Below are 23,497 nucleotides of genomic sequence, written 5' to 3'. Positions count from 1 at the left end.
TGCAGTGCTAGGAACTCTTCTTAGCTAACCTTTTCAAATGCCCTAATAAAGCAACATAAAGAGGCAACAATCAGACTTATGTTAACTATAAGAATTACAAAATCATTTAAGTATCTCAACACTTGCACAAAGTCAAATAACCTATCCCTACAATTCTTACAATTTGATCAAGCATTCTCACTAAGTCTCTTTGCAATGCAAGAGGTTTTTATACACATGGTCCTCCATTTGAATTTCGAATCCAAACACTTGAAGTGGTGGTTGTGCAACTGCCATAATTGCCCAATTGAAGACACTATTTTCAAACCGTGTCCTTTCATGCAACTATAAGTTATTTCACATTTCTCATGTCATGTTAAGGCTACAACACTCAAGGTGCCTTTTCCCAACAGGTGTCGAGTAACTTTCTTCAAGATGTCTCTTACCAATGGGTGCCACTTATCCACCCTCTATAACTTAGCCACATCAAACACCTAGTGCGTATGCTAACCAATCTAAATCAGTATCTTACTGTAACCATCTAATTGTGTTTAACCCCCTCTAATGCATCAATGTGCTTTACCCCACACACTGATGCCCACCCTCGTGCCTTGTCAAGTTGCCCATGGCACACAAGGGCTTTCGTGCCTTGCCCAAGCCAACCATGCACCACCACATCTGTTGGCATGTTTGTTGCAGCAACATCTCGTGTCATGCCTAAGCCTTCTTAGTCGTAATAATGAGTCATGACATTTCATCCATGGCTTAATTGTTCCTATGCACAGGGCATTGCGCCCTTGTGCCATGTATAGCCATTCGTTTAAGTTGGTCACGTTTGTTGTAGCACCATTATGCCATAGTATTGGGGCCATGGCTTCACAATCTGTCTCAGTGCACAAGATTGAGTGCCTTGGTGCTAGCAATAATGAGGGATATGCTGCACCATGCCCCATGCCATTACGACCACAAGTTGCACACCACACATGTTGTAGAGCCCATTTGTGTGTCCTAGCATGTCGTCCACATGTCATGGTCATGCCCAAGGTCATGCCTCAATGCCCTTTTGGTGTAGCCAAGACCTTGCCTTAGTGCCCACCTTGTGTCACCTACCCCTCTTTAAAGAGCATTTTAAGTCATTTTAAAATTTTCTAAAGGAGACATCCAACTTGCTTCAAGAAGAAGTATAATGAATTTATTTATTAAATAAATAAATAAATTCTCCATAGGTCTCACATTATGTCCACACCATTCTTGTGGTTGCGTGTGGGTGCATGTACGAGTGCTAAGGACGTGTGGGCACGAGAGTGTGCGAGCGTGGGTACTTGAGTGTGCACGTGCTAGGGGCGCTTGGTGTGCAGCGTATGCACACTACACTATTGCCAACCTAAGTGTTGCGTCAACATTTTACCTCATAAGTGATGCCCACCAAACCTTTATGTCTTTCTTGCTTCCTTCCTAGGGTCCTCATAAGTGCAAGGCTTACCTATGAGACCTTTAATGCCGTCGTCTATGTCAAGGTTTTGTTTTTATTTTCAAAGGGAGAGTATTTTCTTGCAAAGGATTTTTATTTTTGATGATTTTCACCTATGGTATGATGATGTGGAGGAAAAGCAAGAGTCCTTTCAACATTCTGTAAACTGCTTTTGAAATTTGGCTACTAAGATGTCTAGAAACCATTAGCTAGATGTTGATACTCGTGCACCTCTTTAATATAAGAATAGGGGGTTTTATGTTTTTTTAAATTGCAAAGAAGCTTTAAGGGCATATTTCAAAACCAGTCTTGAAAACAATTTTTTTGTTTTTTTTCAAGAATAAAAGACACATTCAATTTTTTTCCCTTTTGATATAAAATAGTAATTTTTTTTTTGAAAGTTTTGTTTTAAAAGTAGGTTAATTTTTATAACAAATTTAAAGAGGTTAGCTTTTTATGGATGTTTCAAGTAATAAGAAAAAATATTAAAAATATTTATGTCATAAATAAGGTTGTGAATGATCATGAACTACAATTTATTCAATGAACTTCTATTTACTCATCTTAATTTAAAGGTGGGTATTAAATGGAAGCCAAAAGTTCCTTTTGGTTTTTTAATTTTCATATTTTCATACATTTATAAAAATATTTATGTATATCTCTTTATTTTTAATTAAAACTAATGAGGGTAAATGTATGAATTTAATAAAAATAAATAAATAGTAAATTTTAAGCTAACAATTTAACACTGATTTTAAAATGTAAAAAAAAAAAAAAAAATCCAAATTAAGACTATGATACTTCATTAAAATTTTAAAAATATTTTCATGTACATAACATATCTACTTATCTTTTATATTATAAATAAAAAATTTTATTTTTAAAAAATAAAAAATAAAAAATAAATCCCAAAACATGCCAAGTTAATTGATCAATGGAACCTTGGAAATGTTTTAATTTTAAATGATGATTAATAAAATACATTAATTAAAAAATAATTTCAATTCAATCATGTGTGAATATTCATATTCAATTTCTCGCGAAAAGATTCTAACCACCCATAAGCAGCCAATTCCTCCACAGACAAACGATACAATTTGTCTCATTATTCAATTTCTGCTGCCATTTCCCCCATCGCTATTTCCAGAAATAAGGTAATTAAACAAATAGACAAACCCATAAAAGACAGCAGCAACGGCCAAGGAGGAAGACGCACCTGCCACTCGGCCGTCCGGAGCACTGTTTTTAAAATCCACACCTACGTGCACAGTCTCGTTTTCTCCAAGCACTTCCTTCAACCCATTTAAACCTAGCCTTTCCCCACAATGTCTTCTCTTTCTCAGAGTTTAAGCCTCTGTCAGCCTCGCCGGAGGAGGGAGAACCTTAGATTGCTGTCACAAACTCACTCTGTTGCGATTCCATCCGGAATGAGTAATTCAGTGAAGAATTGTTCCCTGGCCCGGTGCTCTGGAGTCGGAGTTGTTCGTGCGGCCACGGAGGTTGTGGTTGATGATCCAGTTGTTCGAGAGGGGGGAAAAGAGAAGGGTAGGGTTCTGAGAGTGGGTGTAATTTGCGGTGGTCCGTCGGCGGAGCGTGGGATATCGCTCAACTCCGCCAGATCGGTTATTGATCATATTCAGGTGAGTTCGGTTTATATAGAAAGAGATGTTAGAGAGTTGCCTGGAACTGACTATGGTTGTCTTTAGGCTCCGCTTGGCTGCTGTGAAAACGGTTTCTTAAAGGTTATGAAAAAAAGTAAAAGAAAAAAGAGGTTGTTAAATGGAAAATAATATATGATTAAGATTAATTAAAAATTTATATATTTTTAAGTGAAAGAAGTGAAATGAATTTGAAATAATATATAAAAATAATTTATTTATTTAAATCTTTTTTTTTTTTTTTTTTTTTCTTTCTCCTATATTTTTTAAGAATAAGGAAGTTTAGCACTGACAAATTGAATGACCTATTTGGTAAATACTCATTTTTTATTTATTTATTTATTTAATGTTGGAGTTTCTGGAAACGAAAATAGGGGACGAATTTGAATTATTTTTAGTATGTTAATTATTTATTTCCATGGTAATGGATTTATATGTAATCTTCATTTTCTGAGCCTTGGATTATGTATTTTTTTTATAAAAAAAAAACGGGAGAAGAAGAAGAATTCCATAGAAAAAGCGTTATCAAATGTTTGAAATTTAATTTCATATTTGGCCGTTGTCAATGGTATGGAGCATAGGTTCCTGAGATACTAAATTGAAATAAAGCCTTGGGCATATTTGATACAATAAAAGAACTAAGAAAATGAAAAGCAATAATGAGTAAACGATACTAATAACAATTTAAATGAGACTTTCTAAAACATTTGTCAAAAATCATTTGTTTTAATTTCCGTGTGCTTATAAAACATGAAAAATAATGTTGACATACTCTAAAAACAATCATTTTCAACAAAACATTCCATTTATCATCATCTCAGTTTCCCATACCAATTTTTTGATGGGCCTTTCATTATCTATTAAGATAGGTCAATCATTTTATGCCATTTGACTCACAATCGTTTGGGTGACTCATTCCTAAGCTTAAAAACGGCGTTGTTAAACCCGACACAATGTATTATCAGTTTTGGTTTTTGATCATGGAAAAGAGTTGATAGATTCAAATGTTCGTTAGTTAGGTAAGAAAGGAATATTTTTATTGTATTTGAAGGTTGGATTTTCCTAAATTTATTGCAATATTTAATTTTGAGGATCTTGTTCTCAATTTAACAGATAGCATATTGAAGTTCTTTGAGGTTTCCACCAAAAGAAGAAACAAAGAAAATCATGCCGAGTATCAGCTTAAACACTGAGTCCTTTAGGAACTGAAAGTCTGATGCCAAGCTAAACTATAAGTTTGTTGAAAAAACCAGGTTTTCAATGAATGAGTCAACTATGCAAAACAATGTAACATCTTTTTGAGTGTTTGAATAGATGGATGAGCAAGGGACTCACTCTTTTTATTCTTTTTGTGCCTTACCAGGGGGATGATTTGCTAGTAAGCTGCTATTACATTGATTGCAATCTTAATGCATATGCGATATCCCCTGCTCAGGTTTGTAAATTGTGTAATGTTTTTTTAATTAGCTCACATGCTTTATTGCTAAGGAAGAAAAAGTTTTAATTGGGCATTGAGATGATATACAATATACAATTGAAATAGCTGATTTTTGCAAGAGTATGGTATTTCTATACTATAATTATAATTTGTTTTTTCTCTCCATACACATACTAGGTTAGGCTTATTGATGTTTTAGTGTGTGCTGCACAAAGTCTTGGGGCAATTTAGGGGATGAATTATTAGAGCTTGGAGAAGTAGAGTGTAAGCTTAGGGGATTATCATGGAAGAACAAGACCAAGCAAACTCTAGGGGGGCAGAAAATTCCATATTTGAGACAGCTTCTGGGTCTTAGTTTCAAACGATCTTCTGGTCATTGGTGTATTTATTTTTATTATTTTTAATTTTTTGAATCTTTTCTTAGCAAATATTTTGATTACCTTGTCATATCTCCATAAGTAGCACCAGCTAATGAGGTGTCATGCCCCAAGACCCATCCTAAGGGCGTGACGATTATTTCACATCTCAAACCTGAAAACTCAAAGTGGAAACGATACAAATATTCATCTTGTAAGTTGTAACTAGAAGTTATCAATTGCCAAATTCTTGTTTAGAGTAATAAAATAAAATTTTATAATTCTTAAATCTCAACTTAATACTAACACATTAACCAAAGTGTTATTGTCCAAACAAATTTAAATTTAACAATTCAAACAATCATTAAATTCTAGCTTTTAAACAATGTCCAAAAATAAAGTTTAAACAAAAATCCTAACGACAACAAAATCCCATCCTAACCATCACTCATTGCTTGAACTAAGAATACTTTGAAACATTGTTAACGAAGGGGAATGAACTTAAAGCCTAATAAGAAATATTAATATGGTTTCACAAATAAAATATTTTCAATTATGATTGGAAATAGGAGATATAATGTATAATCCTTTTCATAAAAACTTGAGTTCAAACATGTTAAAACATCTAAAACTTTTCAACAAACATTTTCATATTTATGTCAAAACAATTTCATATTAAATTCAGATCAAATGCGTTCAAAATATTTTTACTCTAATTATCGAATAACAAATGGTGTCCACTTATGTGAGACTCTACAAATGAGTGACTAGCTTTAAATTTGTTCCTTTTAAGGTGGGCGAAACTAAACATTACTAGTACTAATAACCCTTAACCAAACCCCTAGAAGTTGAGGTTTAAATCAATTACATTTCCCACCAAGAAATGTAAAGGTTAATTATTATATTTCATTGACAAGGGCAGAAAAATCAACTATTATATCCTGTTGACTAAGGCCGAAAGGTCAACTATTATATCTCATTGATTAGGACCAAGCAAATTAGAGTTTCATTTATTCAAATTTACAAAAATACAACATCTCCATATTTTTCTGTTAAAAACAAAAGAAAAATGTTCTAACATATTTTTCATGTAAAATATATTTGATCCATGCATAGACACAAAAATAGCATTTTATATATTTCAAAATAACATATAAAAAGAAAATTATTTTATTTTACAAAATTTGCATTAATTTCCTTTACCTCAAAGAAACACTAAAAAATCATTGGAGAAATTAATCCTAAAGAATCTATTCCTCAACTAACATAACATGAGAAAAACAACTATTACTATTGACCATTTATCTAAAATTATAAGTTTAAGAGTCTTAATAATTTTCTATGTTAATATTTTTATCACGTATATTATTTTTAATTTCCTAATCAATAACAATTAATAAGTTAGTTTCCAAATTTTTATAAAAGTAGTGTCTTTTCCAAAAAATCTATTACTAAGAATCTATTTCTAATCTATTTTATCATTTTAATCATGAATCGTTTTTCTTTTTGGTTCATTATCTCCTTTCAACATTCTATTGCCTTCTATATATTATTAGTATTATATCATTACATATATATATATATTTCCCCCTCTCTACAAACAATATACAAACATGCAATCAACCTCCATTTTTTTTTTTCATGTTCAAGATTTATGATTTCTTTTCTTTTAGTTATTTTTATTTTATTTTATTGTCTAGATCTATTTATTTGAATATTCAGGATTTTCTAATTTCCATCAATAAATCAACCTATACTCATAAATTTTCAATCTTTTTTATCTAAAAAATTAAATAAACAAACCCTAATCTAGATTAAGGTCTTCGAAAAATTTTTTAAAGTACTTCAAACTATTTAACAAATCTAAAATACTAATCTAAGGGTTAAAATCTTATCTGGAAAAACTGATTTTCAAACCCCTAAGCTCCCAAATCTTTAGCTCCATGTTACCCTACATTCTTTGGTCTCTCTAATCTCTGTGCAAAAAGGGTTTATGTGTAGAGAAGTCAGAAAAAATCTAATTTATGCTTAGGGTTTTCAATATGAAAAGACCTTTTTACCATTTTTAAATTTATTTTACTTATTTTGTATTTCTAAATTACAGTTTTACCCCTAAATTGGGTTTGGGGCGTCACATAGGGCCTCCATTCCTTTTTTTTTGTTGGTAACAAGGTTATAGCTTATTTATTAACAAGGAAGAAGAAGGTTTATGCATTGTCTACTGCAATTACTGTAATTTTTTCATACATCTAGCTGCAACAAGTGAACATTTGTTATTATATTTTGTTTTTAGCTATAGCTTTGATTAGTTAGTTTGTTGGTTATTTTGCTTATGTTCTACTTTTGATAACATCGGGTAGTTGAAGTTCATAGTTAAGATATGGGCTTTCTCTGCTATTTCTTAGCTTTCATGGTGGTCCCTTATGTTGGGACAGGTTCAGTATCTCCTGAGACTTGGAAACTTCATTAACCTTTTCTTGATTTGATATATTACAAAGATTGCCATTATACACTTGGGACCATTCAAGAAACCTACCTGAAGGAGAACTTAAATAAACCTAGATATAGGAACTGATAATGAGTATGAAATTATATATGCTTGGATCATTTACAACAAGTAACCTTTTTATTGCATGATTTTCCACATTGTATTCTTGTTAAGTGTCCAAAATTTGGTGCAAGAGGATGCTCCAAGAGATTAGTTTCATTTTGATTTGGTTCTGTCATACACTCATTCACGGGTTTTGCTCTTCAGTCTTTGAACTTTTTCACTGGTCCAGCCACATATTATATTCTTTGCGAATGAAAACATTTTATTTTATTATGCTACAATGAAAACATTTTATTATGTTGCTTGTGAATTTTTGAGTTTTTGTTCTCTACAGGTATATTCAAACACTCCGACAGACTTTGATTTCAAACTTGAAAGGTAATCTACCAAGCTTTGATATCTTCTCCAGCATCTTAATTAGAATCTTTAAGTTGGTTAATTGTCTGCTTATGCAGCCTTGCCCAAGGTTTCCGGTCTTTATCTGACTTTGCAGAACACCTTGCTGCTTCTGTGGACATAGTGTTCCCTGTTATACATGGTCGTTTTGGTGAGGATGGTGGCATTCAGGTGTGGCATTGATAGAGCCCAAAAACATCATACTCGCTACATAATTTTGTAAGTTTTTACACTGTAGGACTTTACATGAAATCTATTTGTAATGACCTTTTCAGGAGCTGTTGGAAAAGTCAAATATTCCATTTGTTGGCACACGATCAAATGAATGTCGCCAAGCATTTGACAAGGTAAAGAAACTCTCTTTTTCCTAGTAGAAGTTAGTTATGTTCATATATAGGGTTACAAAGGCTACATCTGACCTTTGACCCTCTGAATTGAGTTATAGGTCTTGGAACAACATACATTAAGTTTGACCTGATAACACTTTGAAATATATCACAACATCTTTAAGCATGATACAATCTTAATGTCTAGGTTAGATTGATTTATCTATTGTTGGGTACCAGGATTATATCTTAAAGCAGCCTTTACCTGAAAAAAGGGTGCTTGTTGAGGTCTGAGAGCCAAAACAATTAAGTGCCACATTTTCTTATTGTTTCCCTTATTTAAACTTCTAGACATCAGCTATCTTTTGGCCCAAGTGTATCTATACATTGATATGGAGGATACCATTTCCAGCATCCTATTTCATACCTTTGAAGGAAGTTGAAACTGTACAAAGGGTTGGATATTCTTGCATGCAATACTAACTTACATTGTATTGTGTAAGTTGGTGATGAAACTGGTAATTAGTTAGATTCTGTTTGATGTTTGGGAAACATTGATATCAGGAATAGCAGACAACCCCTACTATGATGTGCTTTTAGCATATGAATGTGGTCATTATGTTGATAACATTTCTAAATTTCTTCAAAATTCTGGAATGTGGGTTCCATTTTGTTCTTGGGATGCCATATTCCTGAAATAAGCTAGAGATGTAGACCTCCTTTATTGCATATCATGCCCAGCCTTAGCTAATGCATAGGCTAGAATAACCCCTAAACCGACTCTCCCCACCCACAAATGCCGCTCATTGCACCCTTAAAATGCATTGCACACTTCTCCCCCTGATTTTAAACACAGGACCTGTCATTAGAAATTTGAACTACTTGCCATCAGAACCAGAGGCATGTTTTGCTTGATGACATGGAGCCTTGACAACTGCTTATATCTTTTCCTACTTGCATTTTCCATTGGAATAATCAAAGCCTTAGATTTATATTCAGTCTTGCTAAATAAACCTGATCTGGAGCTACTGTCAACAATTCATAGAATTGAACAACTTCAGTTCTCTATTCTATATCAGATTTTGTTATCTGTGTTTATTATGCTGATGTTAACCATTCTTTTCTCTTTTATATTATTGGCAGTATGACTCCTCCTTGGAGCTGGACAGACAAGGATTTGTAACACTACCTAATTTTTTAGTACAGGTATCTTTCTCAGCTAACTTTTAATTTAATAACTTATTGTGCATCTTCTTATTTTCTTTTTAATTTATTTTCCATTTAAGATAAAATTGTTTTCTGAATATGAATTAGTTTTGTGTTATACGTGGATATTACATGAAGATTATCTTCTATAACCTAGTCAGAATATCTAAGCAATGAAAATTTGTTAATGGAATTCTGTATCCACTTGACCTTTTAATAATGAATAAACAGAGGAGACAAATTTTTTAGTTAATGGAATTATGAGATATTAATTTTTCTCCTTGACTTGTAAGAAATTTTCTTGTGACCTTTCATGACAAAAATGCTTTCGTATGAGTTTCCAAGTCTGCACCCAAAATGAAAATGCCTTCTAAAGTTTATATATTTTTTAAACTATGAACTATCTATATATATATATTTTTGTCACTATTCCTGCAAGTCTTTCCCCAATATATAAATTTGTGTACTTTTTGGTAATTGTAATTTAAAAGATATAAATTTAATGTCCATTCAGATGAATACTAAATAGCCTTCCTATAAAAAAAAAAAAAATGATTACTAAATAGCCTAGAGCTTTGGTCTCTATAAATTATTAACATAGTATGGTTGTTTGTTGTTATGAAGAAATGAAAATTTGAAAATCTGAATAGTTTGGTCATTCTAGACCTGAATATATTTGCTTAAATTCAATGTTGTTGACACTCTTGGACTGACGTTTAGGGAAGTCATTCAAATGAATCTGAACTATCAAAGTGGTTTGCTGAGAACCATTTGGACACCAACTCAGGGAAAGTTGTGGTAAGGCGAATTTTCTTGTGTTGGATTTGGAACTCAAGTATACTTATGGCGAGATAGTTCACTAGGCCTATTCAAGGTCTCATACTTCGTCCATCTATTCATTGTAGGTAAAACCAACAAGAGCAGGATCAAGTATTGGTGTTACTGTTGCATATGGTGTTGCTGATTCTCTTAAAAAAGCAAATGAAATTATTGCAGAGGTAATTATTTTTATATTTAACTCTGAAGCATGACTTTAACACTTGTTCAAATGGTAAAATATAAGCAAATGATTTGGTTCGGGATGGCAAACCATTTTGAATTTAAGTTTGCACGGAAATATTTATCAGAAAGTGCATAGGGCTTAGCTGTTTAAGGATCCTATTTTCAAAATGGTTTTGTAAATGAACTTGGTTGAAATTTTGAATGGGAGATTTTGAAATCCAGGAAAGTTTAAGGGAAAGAAATCTGAAACCATTTGCTAGTAGAAGTTGCAATAAAGAATTTAGCAAATGGTTCAGGCATAAAAAAAAGGGAAGGAAGAAAGAAAGAAAAATAAACTTCTGCAAAGTCTGATACCAAGAAACCATAGACAGAAATAGCCATCGATGTTATCTTATTGTCTTTGTACTTTATTTCAGGGAATTGATGATAGGGTCCTTGTTGAAATTTTTCTTGAAGGCGGGAGTGAGTTTACAGCCATTGTCCTTGACGTTGGATCTGGTTTTGATTGCCATCCTGTTGTACTATTGCCGACTGAGGTGTGTCCACTCTCACACGATATTTGTAGTAACGTATGGTTCATAATAAGTCTAAAATAACATAGATGCCTTTGTATTTGGGGGTTTCTCTTGGACATGCTAAATTTCAAAATTATTTACTAGAGACAATGTAACCAGAAAATAAGGCTCCCTCAAAAGAGCAAATCAAACACCAAGATGCTATTTAATCCCTATTGATTCTATTTTACACTGGCACTTAACACTATCAATACATGTTAGTGCAACAAAAAGGTTGTAAAGGTGTTGCAATTATCTAATACTAACACTCCATTTGACAAGGAAGAAGAGAAGGGAAAGGAGGAGATTTCAAAATTCCCTTGATTTTTTGTAGGAAAGTTTGCAAGGATAAATTTTTGTTCTTGGTTCAATAAAGTTTTCTAGAGTTTTTCATTTTGGCAGGAAAATTTCAAAGAGATGTTAGGTACAATATTTTGGCACATGGAACAAATCTTTTACAAATGGTCTCTTCTCTTCTCTTTCCATCATTTTCTTTTCCTTTCTAAAGAAAAGAAACTAAATGGAGTATGTAAAATCTAGGAATAGAAGATAACAAAATGTGAATAACTAATGAAATCGGGATTCATATGGTCACTATTAGGCATTGAGAGTGAGGATAACAGTAGTTTGAGTAAGAAATTAGGAAATTTCTTAACTTGGAGCTGAATATGACCTTTCAAGTTCTTATGCAAGATTAGAATTACATTTGCTCCTATATCATGGTTTTAGTCTTAATATAGGGGTGGTAGGTCTGACCTAACTTCAATCTAACCAATTTACTTAATGTTATCCAACCTGATCTATTTTTAGTTTGAGTTTATAAATGAGTTTGGAATTTGAGAAATTTTTACCTATTGGCAATGAGACTAATGCAAAACTTTTAAATAATATTTGGTTTTGGATTGAATTTTGTGTTGCTTATCTAAGCTTTTAATATAACACAATACATATGACATCCTTCTTTGGTGACAGAAAAAAAAAAACTTAAATTAACCTATTAGTAATGACAGTAAGGGAAAAAAAAAAGATACATTATCACTTGCTATAACAACCAATTTAAGTAGCATTATAAGTTTCCAACATAAATAAATGAGTTAGATAGATTGGGTATGATTAATCTTTAAGTGCTTGATCCAACCTATACACAGTCGAATCCAACCCATTGCTGCTTGTTCTTAGAAGAGAAAAAGAAACATAAAAAACATACATATGTGATTGAGGTAGAGTAGAAGGCTGCAATGACCTTGGATATAATTAATAAGAAGTTATTTTGCAGAATGATGATATAAACATGAGCATGTGATGATGGAATAGCAAATGAAGTTCACATTGAAGACCTTATAAGATAGGAATTTGGATAAGCTATTGCTTATAATTTGCGGTTAAAAAGAGAATGCAGCAGCTAGTTATGAGAGATGATAATGTGTTTCCCATAAAAATGAATATAGGAGGAAATAGACCTATTTTCTCAAGGAGGATTACAATGGTTTTAATGCTATTCCAAAATTTGATGGAATTGAATTAAGTTTAGTTACCTTGGAACTAGAAACAACTAATGAAATATGATATTGGCGGATCTTTAGGAGTTGAAGGTTTGAATTAGTTTAAAAGTCAAACTTTGTATTTTAGGAGATTTTAAATTCAGTTTCCTGATTTCTAGGGATTCTACAGGTTTCCTACTTTTCTACCATTTTTTACTAAATGTACACTTGTATATATACACTTTTAGTGAGCAATAATACTTTTCTCTACAATTCTTTTTCATGGTGTCAGATCTACCAAACTAGGGCTCATTTTTTCTTTTCTAGAGACATTTGTACCTATTTTATTCTCAACATTTGGCTAGAGATTTTATTTTTTTTATTTTTTTATTTTTGGGTTCAATGTCTGTATGTCAAGATCTTAGTATTCAACTAAGATTTTTTTTTTTTTTTTTCTCTCTTTGCTTTCATCTTCTTTATCTCCGTGTTCTCTTTTCTTTGAAAAATGTCGGAAGGACCTAGGATGGCATCATATGAGATTTCTTTAAACCTGAACATATTGAATGGAAGCCTTGACAACCTAATGCTTCAGATCACTACAGAGAAATTGAATGGAAAAAATTTCTTAGAGTGCTCTCATTCTAGGAAGTTGTACAAAGCATCCTATTGCCCATTTTCTATCGTTTTAGGAAATCAACTCAAAGTACAAAACTTTTGTAGCAAACCTGTCAAATGAGACTATCCTAAGGAATGTTGAAGAAGCTTTGAAAGATACAAAGTGGAAGGAGGCCATCAATGAGGAGATCAAAGTGCTATTGAAGAACAACACTTGGGAAGTGGTAGACTTACCTAAAGAGAAGAATACCGTGGGGTGTAAGTGGGTGTTTACAATCAAATACAAGTTTGATGATACTATAGAGAGATACAAAACACTTCTAGTCACAAAGGGATACACACAAAGTTATGGGATTGACAATTAGGAAACATTCACTCCGATTTCCAAAATGAATTCCATCCAAGTCTTATTGTCACTAGTAGCTAATAATGACTGGCCCTGGCAGCAACTAGATGTGAAGAATGCGTTCCTCCATGGAAATCTAGAAGAAGTGTTTATTGATTCCCCTCTTGATTTTGAAAACCACTTTGGTGTTGGTAAGGTGTGCAAACTTATGAAATCTCTTTATGGCTTAAAGCAATTACCTAGAGCTTGGTTTGAAAAATTTAGTAGGTCAATTATTCAATTTGGCTTCCGACAAAGCTAAGGTGATCATACTTTCTTTATAAAAAAAAAGCCAGGAGGAAAACTAACAATCTTAATCATGTATGTGGACAACACTATCTTGATAAGGAATGATGTTGAGGAGATGACAATGATCAAGTTGAAGCTTGCCAAAGAATTCGAGATCAAAGACTTAGGCAATTTGAGGTATTTCCTTGGCATTGAGGTGGCGAGGTCAAAGAAAGGTATCTATGTGTCACAAAGAAAATACATCCTCGACTTCTTAAACGAGATTGGAATGTTGGGATGCAAACCTGAAGCTACGACCATCAATCCTAATCATAAGTTGGGCGTTGACCCCTCGAAAACACCTGTAGACAAGGGATGGTATCAACGATTGGTGGGAAAACTGATTTATTTATCTCATACTCGACCTGACATAGCTTATGTCGTTGGCCTTGTTAGTCAATTCATGCACACCTCAATGAATTGTCATATGGAAGCAGTGACTCACATGCTTAAGTACTTGAAACATACTCTAGGCAAAGGTTTTCTATTTGAGAAACATGACCACTGTTGTGTTGAAACCTATACCAATGCTGATTGGCATGGTTCACTCATAGACAAATGTTCTACATTAGGCTACTACACTCTAGTTGTTGGAAATTTGGTTACATGGAGGAGTAAAAAATAGCATGTGCTCTCTTGCTCTAGTGCAAAAATAGAATTTAGGGCTATGGCTCCTGAGATTTGTGAGCTAATGTGGCTCAACACTCTCATGAAATAATTACATGTAAAAGTGGATGAACCTGTGAGATTGTACTATGATAACAAGACAGCAATAAGTATTGTGCATAATCTAGTACAACATGATAGGACAAAGTACATTGAGATTAACCAACACTTCATCAAGGAGAAGATTGATGAATGGGTGATCTGCACAACCTTCATAGCCTCCAAGTCACAACTGGCAGATGTGTTCACTGAGGCATTACTTTCTAACACCTATTCTCCCTTAATCGACAAGCTGGGAATGTTGGACATCTTTGAACTAGTTTGAGGGGGAGTATTGGTGGATCTTTAGGAGTTGAAGATTTGAATTAGTTTAGAAGTCAAACTTTGTATTTTAGGAGATTTTAAATTCAGTTTCCTGATTTCTTGGGATTCTACAGGTTTCCTATTTTTCTGCCCTTCTTGACCAAATGTACACTTGTATATATACACTTTTTCTGAGCAATAAAATACTTTTCTCTGCAATTCTTTTTCATATGAAAGAAACATTATCTAGATGGTTAGATTCACCTAGGATAAAAGAACAAGATGTATGGGTGGTATACTTTAACCTAATGAATATTAGAATAAAAGAACTAGATCTATTGGTAGATGCTTTAACCTTATGAAGATTTTGGATTTAATTCTCTGGCATCAAAAACCAGGTGGAGATTCAATTGCATGACAATGCTGACATGAGGGAGAAGGATGCAATATTTAATTACCGAAGGAAGTATCTTCCAACACAGCAGGTAAGCAAAAGTGTGTTGGTACTTATTCTGTTTGGACCATATTAATTGTTACAATCAATATGCCATTTTCTGTTTCTTTACTAATTTTGTGCTAGGCAGTCTGTTTCTCTTGTGCAAAGTAGGAGAATCCTAGGTTATTTAATTGTAGCTCGTAGCCTATTGATTTTTATTGTATGATGTAGTATATTTCTTCATTGTGCCTTATTTCATTTTCCTACTCTGAAAGGTTCTTGTACACTTCATAGGTTGCATATCACACTCCACCTCGTTTTCCTATGGATGTCATTGGAAGTATTCGGGAAGGAGCGTCTCTACTCTTCCAACGGCTTGGCCTACATGATTTTGCTCGAATTGATGGTTGGTTTTTGCCTTCTTCTATTCTTATACCATCAGCTTCAGAGAAAAAGCTTGGAAGGACTAAATCGGGTACTGTTATCTTTACTGATATCAACCTGGTAAGATGGCTGTTTTATTTTTCATGTGTTTGATTGTTAGTAATGATTCTTCTTTCACATACCATTATTAATTTTTACATATATATTTAGATAAGTGGAATGGAGCAGACCAGTTTTTTGTTTCAGCAAGCTTCAAAGGTACTTCTGATTCAGATTACATCATAGTGAAAAGTTGTAGATATTTCCATGTTTCTTGACTTGCAGTTGATGGATGTGTCATGACAGATTGTTAAAAGATTTAGTCATACAACATCCTGATCTCTCTTTTATGGATGGAAATTGATGAAAGCTACTCTTTAACTTTAGCATGTTGTAGGTTATTACTATTAATGAGAATTGGTTTCTGCTGTCATAACATTTGTCAATTTTCAGTTTGTTTCATGTGTGAAGCTCCAAGTGCCACATTGTTGAGAGTGATATTTAGTTCCTATAGTTTCTTCATTAATATAGCAAATCCAAACTGCCATGCTTCTCGTAGGTGCAGTACAAGAAGTAGCTTTTCCCATCACCACATTCTATGAATTGAAATAGGAAAATCCCAGATCCATGGTACTCTGATAAAGAAAAGTGGAGCATGAAATAATTAACAATACGAGAAGTATGAAAAGCATGTTGTTCAAAAAAACACATAATTTCCTTTCTTCAGTTCATTTATTCTGAAAATTATTTTAGGAAGTTTTGCAGATTTTCTGACATTATTATTCTTGATGGTTTTCCCATATGCTTTTCCTGAAGCTAATAATGGTACTGCAAAAAGTTTATATATTAAGAATGTTCTTTTTATTTTTTAATTTCTTTGAGTTTGCAACCATCACTTTTTATGCCACAGTTACACCTCAAAATGATCTTATGCGCAGGTTGGATTTTCTCATTCAAACATCCTCCGGAGTATTATTCAACGTGCTTGCTTGCGGTTTCCAAATCTTGCATCATACACTAGCCTATCAAACCTTTTGCCTAGAAGATCAAAATCCTCACAACTTATTGAAGCATTTCCCAAGACTAAAGATGTTCGTAAAGTTTTTGTTATTTTTGGAGGCGACACATCAGAGCGCCAAGTATCTCTTATGAGTGGAACAAATGTTTGGCTCAATTTGCAAGCATTTAATGATGTAAGTTCCACTACGGCAGACCTTAGTTGAAGGGATTTTCATCTTATAAAAAAAGGTTCAATTATACTATTCTAGAACTGCTTTTAGTGTTTGTATGCTTTGATGTATATGTATGAGGTCTACCTACTGATATAAATCGTGATTTTCATGAAAATCTAAAACTGCACATTCATATAGGAAAACTATTAATTTCAGGTTGGGATTAAGTGATTTCTGTGCTGGAGTTTTTATACTCTTTGTTAAGAGGTATGTGCATGCAAGATCTGTTATTTTTAGAGGTTTATCTACTAGTACAAATTGTTACTTACATGAAAATCTACATTCATACAGGCATAGAAAGATGTGTATGTAAGATTCTGTTATTTGTAGAGGTCTATCTTCTGATACAAATTGTTAGTTTAATAAAATTTAGAACTTCATATTCATATAACTATACAAAACTCTTAACGTTCGGGTTGGGGTTTAACTTGGTGATTTTTTTAGTGGAACATTTAATATAAGCTAACATAAAGAATTTAAGATGGCAAATATAGTTGTATTCATGCCACTGTTTCATGAATCATTGAGGATTGATTTCTACTGAAGGTTATGGAGCAATAAATCTAAATTATCAATCACTATCACAATTCAGATGCACATAGATCATTCTGCTATAAATTGCTGGTTTGTTTAAATGCTGATGGAGTCAGTGGTATTCATGCCACTGTTTCATGGATCATTGAGGATTGATTTCTAGTGAAGGTTATGGAGCAATAAATCTAAATTATCAATCACTATCACAATTCAGATGCTCATAGATCATTCTGCTATAAATTACTGGTTTGTTTAAATGCTGATGGAGTCAATGGAGTACAAATTGCTCATTTGTTTAAGTGCTTGTGGAGTTGGTGGAAGACTTTGTTTGCAATGATCCTCAAATTTGACTTCAAAGGTTTTCTTTCTTTACTTTTTTTATTTTTTTTATTGTACTTTTGACATGGTAACCATTTAAAATCTATATTGATCACCTTTTCATGGACTCGAAAAGGCTTAATACCTTATTTGACTAACCTAATGTTTATTTCAGAAGTCCCTTCTGCTAATTTCAAGTTTTTTAATTAGCTTTTCTTAACATCTCTGATTCTTATCTACTTGGAAATAACTTTTTTATATCTTGCATGAATACATAACTGTTCTTTGATATTCAAGGCAATATTTTGGAGAAACTTGAATAGTAAAAGAAAGAAATAATAGGAGAAATTCTCTCTTCACTTTAAGGAACTTACAAGTTTCCCATTTACTAAGTATTTGTGTTTCATCCTTTGTATTTTATTTTCATGTATGTGAAACATTCTGTTAATTTTGAAATTTTAGCAGTTCAATCTACAAACTCTCTTGGATAATCTTTGGTTCTTCAGCTTTATTGGTTTGTAAATGTGTAAATACAAACATTGGTGTTCATTTTGACTCAAAGTGCATGATGGGCCAATTACTGAGTTTGACAATTTTGATCACTGCAGCTTGAAGTAATCCCCTGTTTGCTTGCCCCTACTAGTGGTTATTCATCTAAAACAGACATGGATGAAAAGGAACTTGATGTGAGGATGAAAACAATTTGGACACTACCGTAAGTATTATTTTTTGCTTTTACTATACTTGTATGTTGCTTTTTTACATGCATATGCAATAATTTCTTTATGTAATCTTCTACACTGTTTCTTTTTCTTCAGAATCTCAGATATGTAGTTATTTGAAAATTTATTTAATTTTTTAATATGGCTATTAAACACCTAAATTTGAATAAAATAAATTTTCTGAAAATTGCACTTAATGGACCAGCTGACCTTGAAATTGGGATGGGCCAATCATCTGTCTGATTTGACACCTTTACTGCAAAGATTTTATTTGTCTATTTTTTCTTCAAGAAATCGGATAATCAAGCTAACCTTTCCTGATCTATTATTATTTTTTTCTTTTTAATGATATCTCAATTTAAATTATGAAACTTTTTGGTGTCAATAGCTGGGTGGCGAACGAGCTGGTCGAACTGATGAACCTGAAACCACCTCTGTTTTAGGATATCATCACCAATTCAATTTCCATAATAGATCTTTACAACCCTGTGGATAAACTGTTATTTTTACTAAGATTCTTTTTTCTCTCTTTTCACCCCTGTTATATGATAAGATATTTTTTTTGATAGATAAATTTTTGTCCCTGTTAGGACTTTAACCTAGGACCTCCCACAAATCCTCCCCAACCCTTCACCACTTGTGCGAGGCCTCAAGGGCTATATGATATGATATTCTTCCTGGAAAGTTTTTCTGTTGGCAAAATGCGGTATAAATGCTCCAATGCTGGGTCCTTTTATCATATAGTTTTACACAACGTTTTTAAAGACCATGTTATCAACCAGATGACATTTTTCCAAATGATGGTAAGGCAAATGTGATATTATGTAGTGGTGGTGAGTCTGGTGAATGATGTCATTGATGTTGTCATACTGCTGATGGTGATGGTATGATGATGAAATGGTTGAAATGGCTATATTGATCATAATCCATGACAATTATGTAAACGTGATGCTGAAAAATGCTATTGGCTGATAACAACAAGGTTCTTATTTTTCCATGGTTCTTATTATACTCACTATAAATTGCAAAAAAAACCTTGCACCATTTGATGCCTGTTACAAATATGGTTAATGCAGCAATAGCCGTCTTTGGAATGAAAATTAAATATTATTTCACTTAACTCAAGGTGAAAGATAGACAAAAGCTTAGATTGAGTGGGCTGGGAACATATTACTCCTGGTCTAGATAGGCTGGTTGGCAATAGTGAAATGTAAACATGGTGGTCATGATGGTCTAGAGCTTGATTTCTAGACTATTAGTGGAGTTTGTGTTGGGTCAATTCAGATCAATCTGTTGTTTGATTGTAGTCATGATAATGGGGCTGGCCCAGATTCAAGTAAGTCCAGTTTAATGTTGTGTGCTTTAATTTAGATATTTGTTCTTGTTCTCTGCCAGCAACAGTTTATCATTTCATGAAGTATATAATTGAAGATGTAGGCCTTGAGGTACTGCTGATGCAGTTACTAGCATAACATTTCCAATGTTCTAATTGCATCTTGCTGGGAAGATTTCCAGGTTTGTCGTATTGTTGGGTTCTGGCTTTCTGTACTCATTGTTAGATCTATCATTTCCGCGGACCCTAGATATCTTATTATGCAATAATGAAGGGTACTCATTAAAAATGTTTCACTCATAATGAATGATATAATATTCAAATAGTGTGCCTTGAGATAGAAATTATGAAGCTTTTGTGCTGACAAGTCTTATTAGTTGATTAATCATATGTTGATCAGGAGGTGTGATCCTTCTTTGCCTTCCATATTTTCATTTACCAATATATTCTTGATTTTTGGATACAGTTATTCCCTTGTGCTGAGACATACTACAGAGGAAGTTCTTGCTGCTTGCATCGAGGCAATTGAACCTGATAGGGCTGCATTGACATCTGAGTTACGGAATCAAGTGATGAATGATCTCATGGAAGGTTTGAAGAAACAACATTGGTTTACAGGATTTGATTTAGCTGATGAACCACCTGTAAGATATTCAGTGGAGCAGTGGGTCAAGCTAGCCAAGGAAGTTCAGGCAACGGTTTTTATTGCAGGTACCATTTTTCATCCATGTACTTGCTAGTGATTTAGCACCCGTATTCAATTTTGTGTTTTCATTGTTTATTTTGTGTAAAGGCACAACTTGCATGTCGAAAATGATCCATTCCTATCCTTTGTAATTTTTGTATGTGAATGCTGCAAAGATGGATGCACTCTGTATTTGCACTGTAGAGATAGTTTTAAGAACCCTTTCAAGAGTAATTCATATCTCTGAACAGGAAACTGAGGAGGATGATTAAACAGGGCCACCACTTACTTGGGATGTTTGCAGATTGGTGTCTTAAGTTCAACCAGTTCCATTATAACTATGTTCACTCTGCATTAATAGATTCAGATAACATGGATCATCATCTTTGGTTGTGTTTATATTGTAAATACAATGCCCTTACCAAGCCTGGGATTTTCATGTTGATAGTCTTTTTGACAGATTATGTTGAAGCATTCAAGCATGTTGAACTACCCACCATATGACAGTTCTAAAAAAATCATGTTTTCATTTGTATGATGGTAACTTGCTCTGCAGCAAAAGTAGCCTGCACTAGGTTCAGTGCTTGTATATGCCATCTGTAGTTAACATTTTCAATTGGTATATTTTTTTTTTCAAATAATGTCTAACTATTTGATTATTCTCTTGTATTGTGAACTTGTAAACAGACAGATTGAACTAAAACAAAATAATTGGGGTAACTCCTTTTGTCAGGGGTTCCGAGTCTATCACATCAAACCAACTAGAACATTTTTTGTACTTTGAATCATTAGGTAAATAAAAGGTCAGGAATGTTTCTTAGATCCTCTGATGCTGTATGAGTGAATCTCCATTATCTCTTTGGCTTTCTGATGCTTATAAATGTTGTTTCATCTTTCAGTGTACCATTTGGTGCAAGGATTACTTCACCGATTTAGACAGTTTTGAGTATTCTAGAATGGTTTATTCTGTATTCTTGTATTAAAGCTAATTTTAGTCAAATGTTGAGAGTTAGATTTTGACATTTTCTTTTACTGCAACTGATGAGAAGGCTAAGATTAATTTATAAATTATTAATTGGCTGAACGTAATGGGCTTTTCATCTATTTGTGGTTGTTGATTCTGAGTCTTCCCCTTCAAGTCTTCATAGATAGTTAGATACTGGGGTAATTAGAATTTGACTCACTTTATATGCCAAAAATTAATAGAAGAATCTGATCAACCTGCATGCAGCTGAGATTAGCGTTCAAGTGTTAAGTAAGTTTTATCTGATGAATTTACAGTGCATGGAGGCATGGGAGAAGACGGAACACTACAATTTTTGCTCGAAGCTGGAGGAGTTCCTTATACAGGTTCATTCTTACTAATACTTGGTTTAGTTGACTCCAATTTCACATGTTATATATTATTTGTTTATATGCTATTTCTTTTTGAATTTTAGGTCCTGGTGTAGAGACTTCGAAGATTTGTATGGACAAAGTTGCAACATCTCTTGCTCTCAATCATGTATGGTAACTGATTAATATGATATCCTTAAAGACAAATGAGGCTTTCTTGATACTTCTCCTTATTATTATTGGTTTTGATAAAAATATCATGGAAAATACATTTAGAATCTCTTAGTTATTGCTTTATTTGGAGCTACCATCAGTCGTCTATTCTGAATATTTTTGCCCATGGTAAATCATTATAATATCTGGAAATGAACAGCTAGAAAAATTTGGAGTTCTCACTATAAATAAGAAAGTGCTGAGAAAAGAGGATCTTCTCAATGCACCTGTACATGATATATGGCATGACTTGACCTCAAAGCTTCAGTCCGAAACATTATGTGTTAAACCGGCCAGAGATGGATGCTCCACTGGTGTTGCAAGATTATGGTAGGTTTATATCCTTTGCTTATTGCCATTATGTGTATGCTATTGTATGAGAAATAAGCACCTCCACTGGGGTTGCAAGATTCTGGTATTTTTATAGCCTTTGCTTATTGCCATTCTGTGCATGTCATTTTATGAGAAATAAGCATGTTATGTGCTGAAGCTGCTCGACTGGTGTCACAAAGACATGGCAGATCATGGCTAGCTCATACCTCTTGCTTATTGCCATTATGCTTACGTCATTGAGTGGTTAAATTCTCAGCCAACTTGTTATGTGCTTAAGGCCTATCTCACAGATACCTCTGCCTATTTTAGAATTCTGTTATTGTTGATCTATTTTCATTCATGTTGCCTATTTTAAAATTTTGTTATTGTTGTTCAATCATATGGTAATAAACCTTTTTTTCTTGATCAGCTGTCTGGAGGATCTTGCAGTGTATGTAAAAGCATTGGAGGAGTGCTTTCTTCGGATCCCTTCCAATAGTCTCTCAAAGGTCTATAAGCTAATCTGCTTGCATGGATAAACTCTTCATAACATTTTGTCTAGAAATAAATTTACAAATGTTCTCATCTTAGAATATATTATATAAAATAATTGTTTCTCGGGCCTCTATGCTCTGCATGTTACTTGCAATTTTTGTAGAATGGGAAACAACTTAGACATCAGCATGTGCCTAGAGCAAATTGGACACAAGTACCACTAGGTTGGTGGAAAAAAAAAGTGATGATTTATGTGCATTTGAGCAAAACCTGTCGTGAATGGAGGCTTATACATGCATGTAACTTCCACCTTCTAAATCATGAATGACTGAATTAGGCCAGACAGGTTATTGATCTTTCATTTCACTTTTAAATAACAGATGACCAAGAAAGATTATTGTATTTTTTCCCATGGAAGTTAAAGTTTTGAGCAAAATACACGAGATTTAGTAATCTGGTGTTTTCTGTGGAAAATGTGATTTCCATCCCTTCGTATACAAGGAAACTGCCATCTTATGGAAAGGTTGCTGTTTTTCCTTCAATCTCATTTACAGTAATCCTAACTAACTGCAGCATAAGTGAGTTTCATATCAAGTGCATCAAATGTCTGGGTGATAGAAGAGTTAGCAGTGATTGCACTTCTATTCTGTTGAATTGTCTTTTCTGGGGATTCCCTTGGTGTTTATGCTAAGCCTTGGACATGCATCCTCCATTAGTTGCATGGAACCAACATATCTACTTTCCTATGAAGAATGACAGAAAAAATTAAACACACCTATTAAAA

The 23,497-nt window shown here is 33.3% G+C and overlaps 1 protein-coding gene across 2 annotated transcripts in view; it reads left to right on the top strand.

The window, feature by feature from the left end:
- The first annotated feature begins 2,538 nt into the window (after window positions 1–2,538).
- Window positions 2,539–23,497, top strand: part of LOC100265424 (uncharacterized) — a 30,841-nt gene continuing 9,882 nt past the window's right edge. Inside the window, exons 1-19 of one of the 2 annotated variants that reach the window (XM_010655068.3) lie at window positions 2,539–3,090; window positions 4,472–4,543; window positions 7,788–7,831; window positions 7,909–8,020; window positions 8,125–8,196; window positions 9,319–9,381; window positions 10,102–10,179; window positions 10,287–10,379; window positions 10,800–10,919; window positions 15,074–15,160; window positions 15,406–15,615; window positions 15,706–15,753; window positions 16,473–16,727; window positions 18,227–18,333; window positions 20,140–20,384; window positions 21,640–21,708; window positions 21,798–21,862; window positions 22,067–22,236; window positions 22,649–22,727. In XM_010655068.3, the coding sequence (XP_010653370.1) occupies window positions 2,776–3,090; window positions 4,472–4,543; window positions 7,788–7,831; window positions 7,909–8,020; window positions 8,125–8,196; window positions 9,319–9,381; window positions 10,102–10,179; window positions 10,287–10,379; window positions 10,800–10,919; window positions 15,074–15,160; window positions 15,406–15,615; window positions 15,706–15,753; window positions 16,473–16,727; window positions 18,227–18,333; window positions 20,140–20,384; window positions 21,640–21,708; window positions 21,798–21,862; window positions 22,067–22,236; window positions 22,649–22,727 (2,304 nt within the window). In that variant the 5' untranslated portion in view covers window positions 2,539–2,775. The remainder of the gene's footprint in view (window positions 3,091–4,471; window positions 4,544–7,787; window positions 7,832–7,908; window positions 8,021–8,124; window positions 8,197–9,318; window positions 9,382–10,101; window positions 10,180–10,286; window positions 10,380–10,799; window positions 10,920–15,073; window positions 15,161–15,405; window positions 15,616–15,705; window positions 15,754–16,472; window positions 16,728–18,226; window positions 18,334–20,139; window positions 20,385–21,639; window positions 21,709–21,797; window positions 21,863–22,066; window positions 22,237–22,648; window positions 22,728–23,497) is intronic. The other variant, XM_002265815.4, reaches the window with a different exon arrangement.

Source organism: Vitis vinifera, chromosome 8 (assembly GCF_030704535.1).
Source record: "Vitis vinifera cultivar Pinot Noir 40024 chromosome 8, ASM3070453v1".
NCBI classification, from domain to species: Eukaryota; Viridiplantae; Streptophyta; class Magnoliopsida; order Vitales; family Vitaceae; genus Vitis; species Vitis vinifera.
Note: the sequence above shows the minus strand (reverse complement) of the source record. Positions and strands in the feature narration are given on the sequence as shown.